The sequence below is a fragment of the Taeniopygia guttata genome, chromosome 1A (assembly GCF_048771995.1).
Source record: "Taeniopygia guttata chromosome 1A, bTaeGut7.mat, whole genome shotgun sequence".
NCBI classification, from domain to species: Eukaryota; Metazoa; Chordata; class Aves; order Passeriformes; family Estrildidae; genus Taeniopygia; species Taeniopygia guttata.
Window position 1 is genome coordinate 2,190,843 of NC_133025.1, and position 18,280 is coordinate 2,209,122.

The 18,280-nt window shown below is 41.4% G+C and overlaps 1 protein-coding gene across 5 annotated transcripts in view; it reads left to right on the plus strand.

Moving 5' to 3' along the window:
• The first annotated feature begins 1,007 nt into the window (after positions 1 to 1,007).
• Positions 1,008 to 18,280, plus strand: part of CHCHD3 (coiled-coil-helix-coiled-coil-helix domain containing 3) — a 129,577-nt gene continuing 112,304 nt past the window's right edge. Inside the window, exons 1-2 of one of the 5 annotated variants that reach the window (XM_072917245.1) lie at positions 1,008 to 1,190; positions 2,638 to 2,713. In XM_072917245.1, coding sequence (XP_072773346.1) covers positions 1,110 to 1,190; positions 2,638 to 2,713 — 157 coding nt within the window. In that variant the 5' untranslated portion in view covers positions 1,008 to 1,109. 5 annotated transcript variants of the gene reach the window in all.

An 18,280-nucleotide genomic window follows, 5' to 3' on the forward strand; every position in this document is an offset into this window, starting at 1 on the left:
TGAAAAATGCATATTTTGTGATTGGCTTTTTGCAAATGTTACAATGAATATAATGTTAGAAAGTTATGCTGTTTTAATTATCTTAAGTACTCTGTTAAATACAGTTTCTAGGTTACAACATAATGTTGAAATAGAAACTCTGTGATATAAGATTTGTTACAAACTCAAGCAGGAAGATGAGATAATCAAGAAACTCTTCACACAGAAATATCAGCGAAAGAGGCCCATAAAGAGTTACAGCCTCCTTATCAGAAAAGACATTCTTCCACCTTCTCCCCGTCTTTTTGAAACCAACAAGATTAGAGAAAAGAGGTTAACAAAAACCAGAAAAGTTCTTAATTTATGCATCATGTATGAGATATATGAATATGCAACAAGCTGTTTCTTTTAAGGTTATTCCTTTATTCACAAGGGATGCTTTCCATGACTTAGTGCCCAAGAGCATCCGGATATCCGTAATTCTTTGCTTTTTATTGTCTTGTTCTAACTCTAAACTTTATTTCTCTAATTGTATTACTATTTTTATAACCATTTTATTATTATTAAACTTCTAAAATTTTAAAAACCAAGTGATTGGCGTTTTTCACAGCCCTGAGGCCATTCCCTCTCCTCCTGTCCCTGTTCCCTGGAGCACAGCCCGACCCTCCCCGTCTGTCCCCTCCTGGCAGGGACTTGTGCAGAGCCACAAGGTCCCCCCTGAGCCTCCTTTTTTCCAGCTCAGCCCCTTCCCAGCTCCCTCAGAGGATTTTCAGCATCCCGGAGGTGCTGGCAGGATTCAGGGACGGACAGAACTACACTACCCAGCGCGCACCGCGCGGAGGGGTCCGCCCGTTCCCCTTCCTCCCTTCGCGGAGCATCACGGGACTTGTAGTCCCGCGCCTCTCGCCAAGTTCACCCCGAAAAAGTTCCCTCACCTTTCCGGGTGTCGCTCCCCGGCATGGGGAGGGCCGCGCCGTTTCCATGGCGACACGCCGGCTGAGCCAATAGGAAGCAGCGTTCTACTGGCGGGGGAGCGCGGCGGGCCAATGGGGAGCGGCGTTGCTGCGGGGCGCGCTGGCAGCGTGCTGGCCCAGTCTCCTTGAGGGCCGCGCGTGTGTCCGCGGGCCGCGATGGGCGGCGGCGGCAGCACCCGGCGCGTCACCTTCGAGGCGGACGAGAATGAGAATATCACCGTGGTCAAGGGCGTGCGGGTGAGCGCGGGGCCGGCCCGGGGCTCGGCCTGTCCTGACCGCGGTTCCCCTTCCCACTCTCCCTCCCGCCGCGTGTCGCTGTCTGTGCCCCCGGCCCCCTCAGTGATTTCCCCTCGTGTGGCGCTCCCCGCCGTGTCCCGCAGTGATTTCCCCTCTCCGGGGCATCAGGAGCCGTTCTAGGGGCGGTGTGTGACTACGGGAGCTGCGTTTGTCTTTCCCTGACCTCCACAGCGGAGCTCCTCCCTTTTCCCTGCTGTGCCCGCAGATTATCCAACTTCTGTTCCCCACTTTCTGTTAACCTCGGCTTGGAGGGACATTAAAGAGCATCCAGAGCCACCCCTGCCATGGCAGGGACACTGTCACTGTCCCAGAGTGATCCAAGCCCTGTCCTTGCCTTGGACATTCCAGGGATGTGGCAGCCACGTCCAGTTCCAGGGAGGTGGCGGCAATTCTACCCCTGCCTGTCTGTAATATCCCAAATACAACTTGTGACACGAGGAACTTGGGGAATTCCTGCAGCTTAGGGATTTTTTTTCCATGTGTGGCTCCTGCCAGGAGTGAGAATTTATCATTTATTGCTGCTTTTAATGGGGGGGAGAGGTGCAGGAGGAGCCCTGAGAGTTCATTCTGCTTCAGCAAATGGATATTTTCCATTTCTTGAGTAAATAAGTGACAGTGATATAAGTATAATATAATTTATATATTCCATAGAGACTGGAGTTCATGTGCTCTGAAATGTGGCACAGCCTACCCAGAGCAGCTGTGGCTGCCCCTGGATCCCTGGAATTGTCCAAGGCCAGCTTGGATGGAACTTGGAGCAACCTGGGCTAGTGGAAGATGTCCCTGCCCATGGCAAGAGCTGAATTAAAACTCTTTAAGGTTTCTTCCAACCTAAATAATTCTCTGATTTGCTGACAGAAGCTGGGAAGCAGAAGTCCTTATGCTAATAATTCTTTCCTTTTTGTTAATGTTACCCATGGGCTTCCATAGATCTGGAACTGGAGGCTGCTCTGCATATTTTGAGTGTTTTTCTGTGCTCGTGTCAACATCAGAATGAACTTTGTGTTCCCCTGTGACCACCTGTGTTGCACAAGTCCTTGAAGGGCTCTCCCAGCATGAAATTCTTCCTGGGTTGAGTGCTCTGCACCTCAGAAAGGCAGATTAAATCAGTGAGAAAGGCAAAAATGCAGATTAATCACCAGCAGCACACCCAAAGGTGTTATTTCCTTGACTCTTCCTGTACCCTCAGTGAGATCCAAAATGATTTCATTCTGCTTATTTCTGAGCTGAGTGCTCTGAACAATTCAGGGCGTTGTTTTGTATTGGGGGTTGAATTTTAGCAGCTGCTAAAAGAAGGTCCAGGCTGTGTTTTTATCAACTTTTATTCCTTTTGGAGGGGCAGTGGGGATGCAGAAGGAGCTCAGGGTGCCCCTGTTGTGTTTTGCAGTTGTCGGACAGCGTCATCGATCGGATGAAGGAGCCTTCCTCACCCACTGGGAGACAGCCCCGAGGATCAGGTGCAGGTTTGCTCCTGCTTTTCAGCTTTTCTTGGGGAAAAAAAAATCAGATGTGCCCTTCAGAGCATCCTAATGAACTCCTTGCCCTTTCACAGGGAGGATTTTTTTTTGACATTAACTTTTCGGCTCATCTGTAGCTTGTGCTTGTAGATTTTTAGAGGAGTTAATTCCTCTTTGGTTTTTTGTTTTTTTTTTTTTGTTTTTTTTTTTTTTTTGTTTTTTTTTTTCTGGCTGACATTCATGTGTAAAACACAGAGTTGGCTTTTCCCATTCTCAGTTCCCAGTTTCCATCCCCATTCCCAGTTTGTTCCCCGTTCCCAGTTCCCATTCCAGTTTGTTTCCCATTCCCAATCCCAGTTCCCGTTCCCAGTTTGTTTCCCATTCCCAGTTCCCATTCCCAGTTTGTTTCCCAATCCCAGTTCCCGTTCCCAGTTTGTTTCCCATTCCCAGTTCCCATTCCCAGTTTCCCATTCCCAGTTCCCGTTCCCAGTTTGTTTCCCATCCCCAGTTTCCCATTCTCAGTTCCCAGTTTCCATCCCCATTCCCAGTTTGTTTCCCATTCCCAGTTCCCATTCCCAGTTTGTTTCCCGTTCCCAGTTCCCATTCCCAGTTTGTTTCCCATTCCCAGTTCCCATTCCCAGTTTGTTTCCCGTTCCCAGTTCCCATTCCCAGTTTGTTTCCCATTCCCAGTTCCCATTCTCAGTTTGTTTCCCATTCCCAGTTCCCATTCCCAGTTTGTTTCCCATTCCCAGTTCCCGTTCCCAGTTTGTTTCCCATCCCCAGTTTCCCAGTCTCAGTTCCCAGTTTCCATCCCCATTCCCAGTTTGTTTCCCGTTCCCAGTTCCCATTCCCAGTTTGTTTCCCATTCCCAGTTCCCATTCCCAGTTTGTTTCCTGTTCCCAGTTCCCATTCCCGGTTTGTTTCCCGTTCCCACTTCCCATTCCCAGTTTGTTTCCCATCCCCAGTTTTCCATTCTCATTCCCAGTTCCCATCCCCATTTCCAGTTTGTTTCCCATCCCCAGTTTCCCATTCTCAGTTCCCAGTTTCCATCCCCATTCCCAGTTTGTTTCCCATTCTCAGTTCCCATTCTCAGTTTGTTTCCCATTCCCAGTTCCCATTCCCAGTTTGTTTCCCATTCCCAGTTCCCGTTCCCAGTTTGTTTCCCATTCCCAGTTCCCGTTCCCAGTTTGTTTCCCATTCCCAGTTCCCATTCCCAGTTTGTTTCCCATTCTCAGTTCCCATTCCCAGTTTGTTTCCCGTTCCCAGTTCCCATTCCCAGTTTGTTTCCCATTCCCAGTTCCCGTTCCCAGTTTGTTTCCCATTCCCAGTTCCCGTTCCCAGTTTGTTTCCCATCCCCAGTTTCCCATTCTCAGTTCCCAGTTTCCATCCCCATCCCCAGTTTGTTTCCCATTCCCAGTTCCCATTCCCAGTTTGTTTCCCATCCCCAGTTTCCCATTCTCAGTTCCCAGTTTCCATCCCCATCCCCAGTTTGTTTCCCATTCCCAGTTCCCATTGCCAGTTTGTTTCCCATTCCCAGTTCCCATTCCCAGTTTCTTTCCCATCCCCAGTTTCCCATTCTCATTCCCAGTTCCCATCCCCATATCCTATCCCAATTCACAGTTCCCATTCCCCATTCCTAATTCCCAGTTCCTATTCCCAGTTCCCATCCACATCCCCATTCCCACGCTGTTATCCCTCATTAAAGACTTAAAAAACTCCCAAAACCTTAGAACAAGCAAATGGCCAAGCATATTTAAGTTCTGAAGGGTAAATTCTTGGTCCTTTCATCAAAACTGACTTTTAATTTGGGAATGTTCTGCTGAAAGACACTTAAGCAAAGATTAAAAGGAGAATGTGCTCTTTTCCTGTGCTGGAATGGTGTAAATAAGTGATGTAGAGATCCATGGTTTGCTTAACTCCTTATATTTCATTACTGAGGGATGTTGAAATGCATCAAACCTGGTGGTTTGATGCTGCAGGAGTGAGGAGCAGAAATTGGAACAGGTGATCTGGGGTCTCCCTGAAACCTGGGAAGTTCAAGTAAGGCTCTCAATGCTCCAGAAACATTCCTGAGAGCAGAATTCCCTTTTGCCTTCCAGGAAATCCCAACAAACTCAGCACTGATTAAACACCAGCCCTGCAGCAAGACTTGAGTAAACAGAATTTAGCATTTTTCTTTTTTTCTGGAGCATAAATTTGGTTTCCTGCTAATTGGAGGGGTCTGTCCTAGAATCCCAGGGTGGTTTGGTTGGAAGGGACTTAAAAGATCTCTTCATTCCAGCCCCCTGGACTGGGAATCTTCTTTCCTAATTTTTAAAAAAATAGTAGCTTTTTCATTGTGTCCTTGGATTTCATTATGATGAGGAAGTTATTCCAGATAAAGGATTTTTATGGAACAACACTTGCATGCCTTACCTGCTTTGCTGTGCTGTTTGCTGTTCATCCTTAAATGTGAATTATGGGAATGGTTTTGTGAGCAAGCTCCTGGGATTTTTGGGTTGTGGGAGGGATGTAGGATCCCAGGAATTCTCTGCTAATTCACACTGTTGCATATCTTCAGCTTTGATTTTTGTTTCTCTTTGTGGGAAATAGTGTTTTTAAAATTTTTTTTTGGTTGGTTAGTTAGGTTGTTTTTTCTTTATTTTGGGTTTTTCTTTTAGTTGAAAGACTTGGAGTGAGCCCAGAGTTTATCAGGGGGATGGAGCAGCTCTGCTGTGAGGAAAGGCCGAGACATTTGGGATTCCTCAGCCTGGAGAAGAGAAGCTTGGGGTGACCTCAGTGTGGCCTAAAGGGAGATGGAGAGGGACTGGGGACAGGACACAGGGAATGGCTCCCACTGCCAGAGGGCAGCCATGGATGGGATCTTGGGAATGAGGAATTCCTGGCTGGGCTGGGATTGCCAGAGCAGCTGGGGCTGCCCCTGGATCCCTGGAATGCCCAAGGAAAGGCTGGACATGGGGACATTGCCCAGTGTCCCTGCCCATGGATGGGGTGGAATTAAAAGCTGTTTAAGGTCCCTTCCCACCCAAACCATTCCAGTATTCCATAAATTGCTCGATCTTCTCAAGCTTGGAAAACATTAATAACATTTTTCCTTGAAGAACTTGTGATTTTGGGGAAGTGCTTCTGTATTTCAGACAAATAACACTTTAAAAAAATAAGAAAAAATGTCTACAGGGAGAAACATTAGAGCTCTTAAACCCGGCCCTTTGTTCCAGGCAAGCCTCTGATAGCTTTTGGTGGAGGAATAATGGATTCAGTTACATGGAAGAATGTGTGTCTTGTTGCTTGCCAATAATGATGAATTTATTGACTTGAGTTTGGGGTCAGAAAATGAAATTACATCCACTTACACTGAAACTTGACATCTAAAGACAACGTCTGAAAGCATCTCAGCTTGCTTGGCTCACTTGCTGGCTTCTGAGTAATATTAAATGCACTAAAATATTTAACAAGTGTAAAATCTTTCAAGACTGTCTGTAATTCCTAAAGCAATATTGATGGGAAGTAATTTGGTCAGGCAACGAGGTTTAGTTTTTTTTTTCCCTGGGTGTGTATTATACCTAAAGCTTCAGACAGAGGGAATGGTTTGATTCATTTTAGCTTCGTGTATATTGGAAAAACTAATAGTTTATTAGGGGAAAAAAAGAAGAATAAATGCTTAAATTATCAAGATTGTCAGTTATCTCAGTAATTTTATTTTCCCTTTGCAGAAACAGATTCTATTTTTTTTTCACTGTATTTATTATTATTTCCTCTAAATAAATCAGCCAAGGCCCCTTGTCACAAAATACTGTGCAGGGGTGTAGTAAAACGAGCCCTGCTGGTGCCTCCTCAGGAGCTGGGTGATTCCTTCTTGTTTTCATGGATTAATTTCTGTGGTTTGGTGTCTTTTTTTGTGTTGCTGTCTGGTTTTGGGTGGAGTGTCAGTGGCTCTGGATACCTTGTGGCAGTCAGAAACATGTAAAGATATTATTGGGATTTTCAGGAATGAGGATTTCGAGTGTTGGGTTCTAATTGGAGACAAATCCAGGATTTAACTGAACTTTAGGAGAATAAACTTCACCTTTTGGTTGTGGGGTCACATAGGAGAAAGCTCTCAGGGATACATTTGGGGATGGTGGGAGATCCTTAAGGACATCCTGTTCCTGGTACATGGAAGCACATTCCAATACCCAGGAAAGTTAGGTGTTTGGTTTTTTTTTTTAATGTAATGTTTTTGAAGAGTTGCAGCATGTCCTGATGATATTAGTAATTATGGGTAGCTGGGTACTGCATGGAAAACTGCATTTAAAACTGGAATGTCTCAGGAAAAAATGAGAATGAGGACTCTACAGTATTGCTTGTGAGAATTATTTTGTGTTTTCAGTTTTTGTGAGCACCTGGAAGTTCAGAGAGTTGGGCTGAATTTCTGCCAGTTAAGCAAGAATCCTCTGCAAATAAACCCTGGCAGTTCTTTGCCCTTTCATGTATTAATTGCTTCCATCCACCTTTTTGTTCCAACAGCACTTTTTCTCTGCATGAACTGAAAGATGAAATAAACTGACATTTGTGATGTCACTTTCTAGAATTCCTCTTATTTTTAGAACAGGAAAAAACAAAACCAAAAAACAGGTTTGGCAGTGCCTGGGTTGATTCCCTTTGCTGGGAGACACCTGGAAAGCTCAGGAAGTTCCTGATGAGGATTTTCCACTTTCCTTCCTGCAGCAGGAGCCAGGAGAGCTTGGGTTCTGCATTTGTGTTTATTTGCCCTCCTCTATTTACAGCTCTGGGAGTTCTTCATAAAAAGAGTTTTAAACTTGTACTGGAAACCTGAAATAAATCAAGTAGGAACCTGAGGCATCACTGAGATGGTTATGGATCACTGCTAGCCTGAAAGGCCATGATTTGCATGATAGAAATTAATATTACTATTATTAATAACAGTATTCACAATAAGAATAATAATACATAATAGTAAAATTTATAATAATATATATTTATATATTGGTATATATTAATATTATCACAATACCATTATACATTAGTATATAATATCAATATACAGTATTATATTCAATATTATTATAACATTATATAAATATATATATATATTTAATATATATTCCTCAAACTACAAACCTACTTTTTTTAACTACCATATCCAACTAACTCCCAACTCCTGACCCTCTCTTAGAGCCCAGCCCCAGGGGGGTTGGATTGGATTGACCATCAGGCTCAAACAATCCTCACCAGAACCCAACCAAGCCATCACCCCAGGGAAACAATTCTCCAACCACATTCCACATGGGAAAAACAAGGAGCAGAAATAGAAATTGTTTTCTCTTTGTTTCCTCTGTGCTACTCTATGAAAAATCCTGAGAGAGAGGATTTTTTGCTGCACTGAGACATCCCCTGGAATGAGGTATTTTACACCAAAGGCAAGCAGGAATAAATGGCAAAAGGTGTTGGAACATCTCCTGCAAATGTGATGTTTTTAACCTGTCACTGATGTTACAATGAACCTCATCTGCTCATTATCCTAACACGGCATGCAGTGATTTAAATGATTTAAACCGCCAGAAACTTCTCACCAGAACAGCTTAAATATATAATGAAATATATTTAAATATGTTCCAAGAAATGCCACTTGTGTTAACATGAACGTAGAGTTTGACATGATAGAAATTGGGGTTGAAGGAAGTTTTTTCCAGTGAAGGTGGCAAGTGGAAGCTGTGCCTGGCTTTGGATTCCCTGGAAGTGCCCAAGGCCGGGTTGGAGCACCCTGGGATGGTGGAAATTGTCCCTGGCTGGGGGACTGGACCAGCTGAAAACTCCAAAGTCCATCCCAAACCATTGTGGGATTCTGTGTTTGTGTCACTGTGCAGTTTGGCCAGGCCAAACATAGCAGGGGTTTCTCTGTCTGCTCTTCCTCTTTTTGTTTCTTTCTGTGGGATTAAATAATCCTGCTCAACTCTATGGGAGAAGTGGCTCCTGTGGGAGGCACTGAGGGCTGGAATATCCTGAGTGATCCCCACCCTCCTTCTGCTCCCACTGTTGCTTTATTGGTTATTAATCAGTGTTGGAAAGGGAACTAAAGAAACGAATTCTGAGGTTTCTAAGGGTTCTGCAAATGGAGCAATTCAGTGTTTCAGTCTGTGGGATTGAGCTGTGGTTTTGTTTTCTTTCCCTACAGGGTGAAAGCCAATTTATCCCATGACTATTGTCAGATATCATGGGGACATTTAATTGATTTAATGGTTTCTTGTTTTACAACTTGGGTTATTCCAGATGAAATTAAAAGGAGGAACTCTGGATGTGCCAGGTCCTGTCCTCATATGTGGAAGTAAATAGGTCTCAGGCACACCCATTGCAGTGACAGTCACTTTCTTCTATAGTTTTTGCCTTTTACAAATTATTTTCTGCGTGTGGCTTCTTGCAGAGAGGCAGAATTTATTTTTCAAGGAGCCTTCATTTAGAAACATCACTTTTTGTTTCCATCTATTCTTAGGAACAGGTAATTTTTATGTACTGCCTTCCATGTGCTTTTTGGGTCCCTGGTGGATTTGGGGAAATTAAATTTCATGCTATTCTGCTTTAGGCTGCCTGTGCTCTATTAGGGTTTGCTGAGTGCAGACGTTGCCTCTCCAAATCTTGTGTAGCACACAAATAAAGGGATTTTTGTCGCAGCTGCTGTTTAACAAGCACATCCAAAGTATTTGCTTAGCAATGGCTTGTGAGTTAAAAGTTAAAACCTTCTGCTTTTTAATGTGGGAGCACAAGATTTGTGCTTGTTAATGCCTCATCTTCCAGTGCTTAGCAGGAAAATAATTTTGGAAAACAGCTGTTGGTGGCTGCTGTGTGATTTTTGTGTTAATTTTTACTAAGCTCAGTTCAGGAGGAAGAGTTAAGTTCATGGAGCCCTTTGCAAAACATCAGGAAATAATGAGTTTTAAGGACTGGATCTTTATGCATTTATGGATGGAAGTGGTGCCATTGCCTTTTGCTAGTTCTGAGTAAATTTTTTTGCAGTTAAATCCTGGCAAAGTTTTAGGACTTTGAGCCCAGCCTTAGGCTGAGCTTGTTGAAAATGCAGCCAGAGTTTATCTACTGTTTACAAGCCAGACTTTTGTGGTAGGGTTTTTGAGTTTGGGAGTTTTATGTATGTTAAAATTAATTAAAAACCTGTCTAACAACATGTTTAGTTTTGTTTTTTCTTTCTTTTTTCCTTAGTTTTGGTTACTTTATGCATTAAAAACCAGAAAATGCCTGTTTTGGTCCCATTTGTCATGGTCTTTGTTAGAAATCTCCCATGTATGTTTTGCAGAATTGTCTCTGTTCTGTCCCATTCCCCCTTTGTCCTTGACAGACCTTCCTGAGATTATAGGTCAGAAAGCCCAGATAGTTGGCTCAGATAAAAAGCTTTGTAATTTAAGGGATTGTTGGAATAGAAGTCATTTGGAGCAGTTTGAATGATTTTTTTTTTAATCTTCAAGAACAAAAAAAAAACCATTGACCATTTTAAGGAGATAAACCCAATGAGTAAATTAGAGCTGTTTGATTTCACCAACACGAGTCCTGATAGCACCAAGCAAGGAAATTGTCATTCTGCTGTGTAGAATCCTCTCTGGTTTTATAGTACAACAGATATTCTTATCCAAATTTATCTCTGCACTGACTGGAAAAGCAGAGGAGTTTAAGTGCATTTGTTTCCTTTGTATTATTGAAAAATAGCACTTTTTAGATATATAACACCACTTCAGCAGCATGAGGAGACCTCCACGTAATAAAACCTTTAGGTTTTAATAGTAAATTGCTACTTTTCTTCCCATCCCAATTTATTTACAGAGAGAGACTCCTCAGTGTGGTAGGAAAAAACACTTGTAAGTGGACGATTTAATCACATTAAGATGAAAAGAAAAGCTTTGTTTTATTCTTTCATCTTCAAGCTGCAGCAAAGTGTTCCTAAAGCTCTTTATCACTTGTCAGCTGAGGCAGGTTAAGTGTTTTGTTGGTGCTGCTGCTTGAAAGCCTTGTGCAGTTGTTTTTTAGTTAAACAGGAGGTACCACTTAGAGATCCTTTTCCTCAGCCTTGAGGGAATGGGAAAAACTTTTATTGCCACAATTTTTTCCCCCATCCTGCTTTGCTTGTGTTTTGAACTCCTTGACTTTCAACAATGACATATTAAGGTTTTAGCCAACACCAGCTCAAAACTGGGCTTCAGCTATTCCTACTTGTTGGTTGAAATTGAAATTTAAGCACTAAGAAAAGGACATTTCCCTTTTTTTTTTTTATTTTTTTTATTTACCAGGTTTATTGTGTGCCTCTGGCAATGCTTCACAGAGCCAATTTATCAGATTCTCATTTTTAGCTTCATTAACCACGTTTGATTTCACCTCATGTTAATCACATAAAAACAAGCATTTCATCTCAGCTGCTTTTTTAGGATGGGACATGGTGGTTCTTGCCACAAAGGTTCTGCTTCTCCTTTTATCTCTGGAAGTTTTCGCTGGAGAAGTTGAATGGCTTGTCCAAGATGTTTCACTTTTCCTCTTCTTCCTTTCCTTTTCCTCTTTTCCTTTTCCTCTTTTCCTTTTCCTCTTTTCCTTTTCCTCTTTTCCTTTTCCACTTTTCCTTTTCCACTTTTCCTTTTCCACTTTTCCTTTTCCACTTTTCCTTTTCCACTTTTCCTTTTCCACTTTTCCTTTTCCACTTTTCCTTTTCCACTTTTCCTTTTCCACTTTTCCTTTTCCACTTTTCCTTTTCCTCTTTTCCTTTTCCTCTTTTCCTCTTTTCCTTTCCCTCTTTTCCTTTCCCTCTTTTCCTTTCCCTCTTTTCCTTTCCCTCTTTTCCTTTCCCTCTTTTCCTTTCCCTCTTTTCCTTTCCCTCTTTTCCTTTCCCTCTTTTCCTTTCCCTCTTTTCCTTTCCCTCTTTTCCTTTCCCTCTTTTCCTTTCCCTCTTTTCCTTTCCCTCTTTTCCTTTCCCTCTTTTCCTTTCCCTCTTTTCCTTTCCCTCTTTTCCTCCTTTCCCTTTCCCTTCTTCCTTTCCTCCTCTTCTCCTTCTTCCTTTCCCCTTTCCTTTTCCCCCTTCCTTTGAGGGGGCAGTTTATCCTTGATAAAGGTCTCCATTATCCCTGATCCTACTGGTTGACATTTCTCAACAAGGGGAGATGGCACCGATTTAGGAAATGCAAGGAGGAAAAAAAGAATATCAGGATAAATGGGTAGGAAGACTTGAAAGGCAGTGGTTATTCAGAAGAGTGATTTTGGTGTTAATCAGAAACCAAAGGAAGCTGGAATTTTTGGAGGAGCAGCACTGAAATCAGATCACGTTGGTCAAAACTCGGTGGTTTTGTGTTTCTATGCCAGTGTTGAACACATTTATTTTTGCTTTTATTCTGCTCTGTTGGCAGAAGTAAAGAAAATGTTCTACTCAAAGTGAACCTCAGGAATTCCTTAATTATCTGGGAACATCTTTGTGGTAATCAAATTATTCTTTCTCCTTAAGATTTTCATATTTCACCTCTTCAGCCTCTTTTCCCCCCCTATAGTACCTTGGTTTTCTTCATGCTTACGATTTGTAACACTAAAAAACCACCATTTGTATTAAGTATTGCATCAGCTGAGACCAGTCATTGGTACAAGTGATTTTTATTAGCAGATCTCATTGCAAATCATTAAAAATGCAGGTGTTGGATTAATGATGTTGTGAGAATCTCAAGCATTTCAGCATTATCTTTTATTTTCATACGATTTCTGAATAATGAAAATAACCATTAACATCATAATTACATATTGTTTACAGTCTGCTTTCAGTTATTATTAAAAGCAGCAACAAAGGCCTGAATATTGAGCTGAAAACACACATTTCAAAGTTGACAATGCTGTAGCTGTGTGCTGATAATTCAATAAAAAAAGCTGGTTTGGCTGGAGTTGGAGAAAAAGCATCACAAAGTGTGTAAATCACCTCCACTTTCCTTGAGAGAAATAAATCCTTTCCAGGAGTTATTTGAGGGTGCAGATATTTAAAATGTGAATATTGGCTAATTCTAAGCTGACTTCTTGGCTCCTGCCGTTAATATTACATGAAATAAATGTGCTTTCCACTTGGTCACTGAATTCACTTCCAGATTATTCTCCAAAATAAACAAGCTGCTGTATGGGGTGTTGGAATATGGAAATCTTGTCTTCAAGGAATAAGGAAATACTTGGAAATTCTTTTTAGAAGTGATTCTCATGTTCAGGACGTTATACAAACATTTAAATTATTTCCCTCATCCCTTCTTCAGTTGGCAATTCCAAGCCTGAACGTGCTGGAGTTTCCATCAGAGCTGAATAAACAAATTGTACAATTATGGTTTGCTCTGCTCTGCTGGATCCTTTGTAGCTGCCTCTTGTTATCACCTGACTGAATGAACAGGAGATGAGATTGGAGCACACCACAACAGCTGCTAAAGATCCACTTACTCCTCACTGCTGCTTTCTTTGTCCCCAGTTTGAGATGAAGTGATTGCTTTCAGAATTTGTGCAGCCTTTTGGTGCCCCTGTCATCGATAAATGAAATTAGGGCTTGATATGGAGATAGTCACCTTTTTTACTTTTCTCAATATTCAGCTTCTACTGGGAAATTTTTTTTAAAACACTTTAAAATTTAGTGCTCAGGTGTTAAATGGCTTTAAATATACAATGTGGAAGTTTGATATCCTGATTTATCTTCCCATGTGACTCCAACACTGAGAAATCTGTTTAATGCAATCAGCAGAGCTATTGATGAGTCTTATCTTCTTTTTTTTTCATTAACCTTTCCCTGTGAGGACACTTCCACTGCTTGTTTTTTTCACAGGCTTATGGACTCTTATGTTTTTCTCTCCCAGAACAGCTTTTAAAGTTACTAACCAGTTTTAGCCACAGAGGTAGATTTCTCAAGGATAATTAATTTATTCACGTGTTTTTTGAATTGGTGTCAGTGGCACTGTTGCAGAGTTTTGTGGCATTCCTAAAAGCTTCCGCAGAGGGATGTGCTCAGGACAGATGGGGAAAATTCATACTGGATGTGGATCTGCTGCAGAATGGTTACAAAACCTCTCTTAAAGCACCTTTTCCATCATTACTGTCCACTTGCTTTTTCCATCATTCTTGTCCTTTCCTGCTTTAATTGTAGATTTGCTCCTCCATGTCTCACCTACTTCCCCTTCCACCTTACCAATGCTTTTAAAATTCTGCATTATTCTTTCCATCCTCCTTCTTGCTGAATTTCCTCACTCATTTAGGTTGGAAAAGACCCTTAAGATCATAGAATTATGGACTGGTTTGGCTTGGAAGGACCTTAAAGATCATTTTGTGCCATGGGCAGGGACACCTTCCACTATCCCAGGGTGCTCCAAGCCCTGTTCAACCTGTCCTTGGACACTTCCAGGGATCCTGGGGCAGCTACAGCTTCTCTGGGCACCCTGTGCCAATGTCCCCACCTTAAAAAGAGAATTTATGTCACACACATTTGATCTGTGACATCAAGGAATAACTTAATGAATGGCTTTAATGAACATGAGTTAAAAGGAGCGCTGGGTGCAGGTTTGGGGTGTGCTGATATATAAAAGCAGTCCCACAAAGAGTTGCAATGTGAATATTTGACAGTAAAATTCCGTGCCTGGAGCCTGTATTGCTGCCCATGGAAAGGTATAAAAACACCCTCCCTCAAGGCCTCTGTGAGTGAGTGATGAGCAGCTTTGTGATCTCCTTTTTCCTGCCCAAAGTGGCTCCAGGCCAGCGCTGAAATGGGGGAAGAATGACTGATAGTGAATGACTGATAGTGCACGATCACAGCTGGAGATCTCTCCTCAGAGATGGTGGTGGCAGATGAACTGAACATCAAAATTTGCTATTTTTGTAGCCCTGGCAGTGCAGGGAGGCCCATCTGGGAGTGTTGGACTGAGCAGGAGTGGTTGGCAAATCTTTGCCATTAGTGGTGACTTTTAAGAGATGTTTCAGTTGAAAAACCCTTTTTACTTATCTGCTACGTGTAAAAATCCATAATTATTTCCCTGCCCTCTGCGGTGGTAAAAGGAGTTTGTTGAAACACATGTGAAAGAATTTAAAACAGATTTTTTTTCCAAGAAGATAAAAAGAACACCAGTAAATTTCCCTGCCCTGTCAGATAAAATAGCTTTACAATAAACTTCTGAACCATAAAGATCAGGACCTGGACAACTTAAATTGTCCTGAAAGGACACCACATGCTTAATCCTCTTGAAAGCAGAATCATCAAATCCTTCTTATCGTTGCTTACAATATGATTATTATTTTTTTAATGTTCAGTTATGGAATCCTGATGCTTTCATCCATTGTGTTCCACAAGAAAAGCCTTCCACTGTATGTGGAGCAGGGATTACTAAAACAGCTGAAATGGGAATTTTTTCCACTGCTGTATTCAGTTTAAGGCAAGGATGGTATTTTAAAGGTGTTTGATACTTCTGTTTCATTATTTTTATTAATTATTTTAAATTAACAGGAGGGCAGAATGACTTATGGCTAAACAGCTGCTGAAATAAGTTATTATCTCTGTATTTGATTACAGAGTTGGGGGGGAAAGATGGGTTATGAAGAAGGTTTGGTTGAAATAATTCCCTACCTTCCAGGGGCATCGAGAAAAATTGAAAAAAGTCACATTAAAACTCCACACAATCATTTATCCACACAGCAGGAGTTCCTGTAGAAACTAAAAATTAGGGGAATTTTTATTAACTGGCTTTTTAAACTCAGTACACTTATTGGTGGGAAATACCTGATTTTATGGACTCTCACATATTTTGATTTGTATTGAATATATTTCATTATTTTTTTCTCTTGTACAGCATCCCTGTGTCTGTCACCTGGTTATCAAATTAAAGTCTTTCAAGACAGATTTCAAAATATAAAAAAATATGTCAAACCCACGTATTTTTGGTAGTGTGACTCTCAGAAATGAATTATTTTTGTGAAACAGAGCTGTTAGCACAGGCAGGTAGAATCTAATTCAAAGAATCACAGGGGAAAACCTCCTCATTCTGTTTTTTCCAGCCCCCTCATAAATCCAGTGTGATTTGCTTTATCCCAACATTAATGGGATATTGAAAGGAGAATATTCCAAATTTAATAGGAACTGACTTTGTTTTGTAACTTGTAGACCACGCACTGTCTTGTTTCTAATTGAAATTAGTACAAATTGATTGATACCCACATTTACATTGGAAAATAGGGAACGTAATCTATGCAAGAGCGCCTTTGGAAAGTAAAATATTAAATATTTTTAAATTATGCACACTTAATTGCGTTGTTTTTGTATTTCATTAGCCTATGAGCTCGTGTGAAATATTCCTGCACATTACCAATATTTAACAGTTAATAAACATTTCTGTCCTTGGAGGGCAGCTTTGTTTGTACTGAATTGCTGATTGGAAGAAGTGCCTGGAATTGGGAATTTCAGTGGAAAAGTTGCTGGGTGTGTTGGTAGTTGAATTTGTATGAGTCTGAAAGTAGAGTTTATTCTTGAGAATGCTCTTTAAAAATAATAATATTTAAGGAAACCCACAGCAGTTTAAATGCTGGGTTTTAAAGCACAGAAATGACTTTTTTAGCATTTTTAGGGTTTTCACTGAAGGAATGGTTCATTATTGTTTTCATTGAGTGCAAGGCTAATTTGGGTTATTCATAAGGTTAAAGACCAGGTACAGCAATATTTGAAACCTACTAAATTTTTAAATAATTCCCTATTTTCTCTCTTGTGCTGCTCCCAGCAAACCCAGGGCTCTTTGAGAACTAAAAATTAAAGAAAGCAGAATAGATTTCAAGGTGTTGTTTTCTTCCCAGCTGATTTAAACACACCAAATACATTCCCTACAGCTTTCATTAACATTGAAATTATCTCTTCCACTATCCCAGGTTGCTCCAAGCTTTGGATAATTCCAAGGTTGTAGGAACAATTTCTTCCTGTTCTTACTGAAGATTTTTGGGTGACCTGTGGAATTTAGATATGGTCCAAACCAGATCTTCTATTAGGCAGAAAGAATAAATCAAGGCTATAATATTTGTGTTTTACATGTCTGAAGTTGAAATGTGGGTGGGAAATTGTTTTAATTGTGGAGGAGCCCTGATGTGTGTGAGCTGGGAAGGCACGTGGGCTTCCTCATCCAATATTTATGAGCCTTAATGCACAATTAGGAGTTTTCCTGGTGACATCTTCATTAATTCCCCCAAAGCTGCCCCCTGTGCCAGCAGCTGAGGCAGATGATGGGGCTGAAGGCAGCCCTGTCCCAAAGGATCTGGTTATATTCTTATTTTCTAATATTCCTACTTAAAAGGATGGGAGAACTTCCCCTTGGATGGGTTCCATGGTTTCACTGCCCTGGTGTTGGTTGTCAATGCCAGATGTGAAAGCAAGAAGCTGCAGGAATTCACTGGAATTTGGTTTTTTCCAGCACAAAAATGAGTCTTCCCATGGTTGGGAGGTACCTTGGAGCTGTGGTCTCTATTTGGGGAATCAAAGGGATTGTTGTTTCATGTCCTTGAATTTTGGTAGAAGTGAAAGAGATTTTAGCAAAGTTTATCCTGGCTTGAAGTGTGGTGTGGAGAGGCTGATTGACCATGGTGCTGGAGATGCCTAATTTTTGACTAATATTTCACATTCTGTAATTCTTTACATCCTCTCTTTTCCCTTCACCTTCTTCCTTCTCATGTTGGGTAAGTCCAGAGGAAGTCACAAATTTAATAAAAGGACTGGAGCACCTCCCCTACAAAAAGAGGCTGAGAGAGTTGAGGCTGTTCTACCTGGAGAAAAAAAAAAGGTTGTGTGGAGATCTTGGAACAACCTTCCAATGTCCTGTTCACTGGACAACATTTTTCTTTTAAATAGCTGAGCTTAACTAGAAGGAAAAATAGAACTTTGTATGTGGTGTTTTTTGTTTTAATTCATTATCTGAACATTACCTAGCTAAGTATTTTCTAAAATGCATTTGATTGTATCAAACCTAAGTGTCTCTTCATTAATAACTTAATGCACCTGCCCTTTCCAGAGAATTTAGTGGAGGTGCCTGCTACTAAATGCTGTTTGCATTAATGGATTTTTTTCCAAATGCAGGGCTAATGGGCAGATTCCCAGCTCTGCAGGCTGGAAGTTATTTGAATAATTTGTCCATATCGCATTCCTGATTTCTCAGGCTAACATTTCCGAGGCTGCAGGTGTCTGCTTTCCCTGAGGTTTGTTGTTTACTGCTGGGGGTGTAATTCTGACATCCTGCTGATTGTTTCTTTTCCGTGTAGCAGCTGCTTCAGAGAGAGAGGAAGAATGTATGGATTTGGATCTTGTGATTAACAAAGGCTGAGCAGTTGGAGTCAAATACTTCAAGAGTTGTAAAAATCTTTCTGTGCCAAACTGTTGTAGATGTGGAGGATAAAATTGCTGATGGTTCCTCAAGAATTGGCATCACATGAAGCTTTGCTCCCATCCTGCTCATGGGAGTTCCAGGACAGAGCACATTTTATACATCTGAAACATCAGGAACTGGATGGGAAGTGAGAAGTCCCTCAGTATCTTTTGCCCCTCTGTCCTTATCAGTTGTC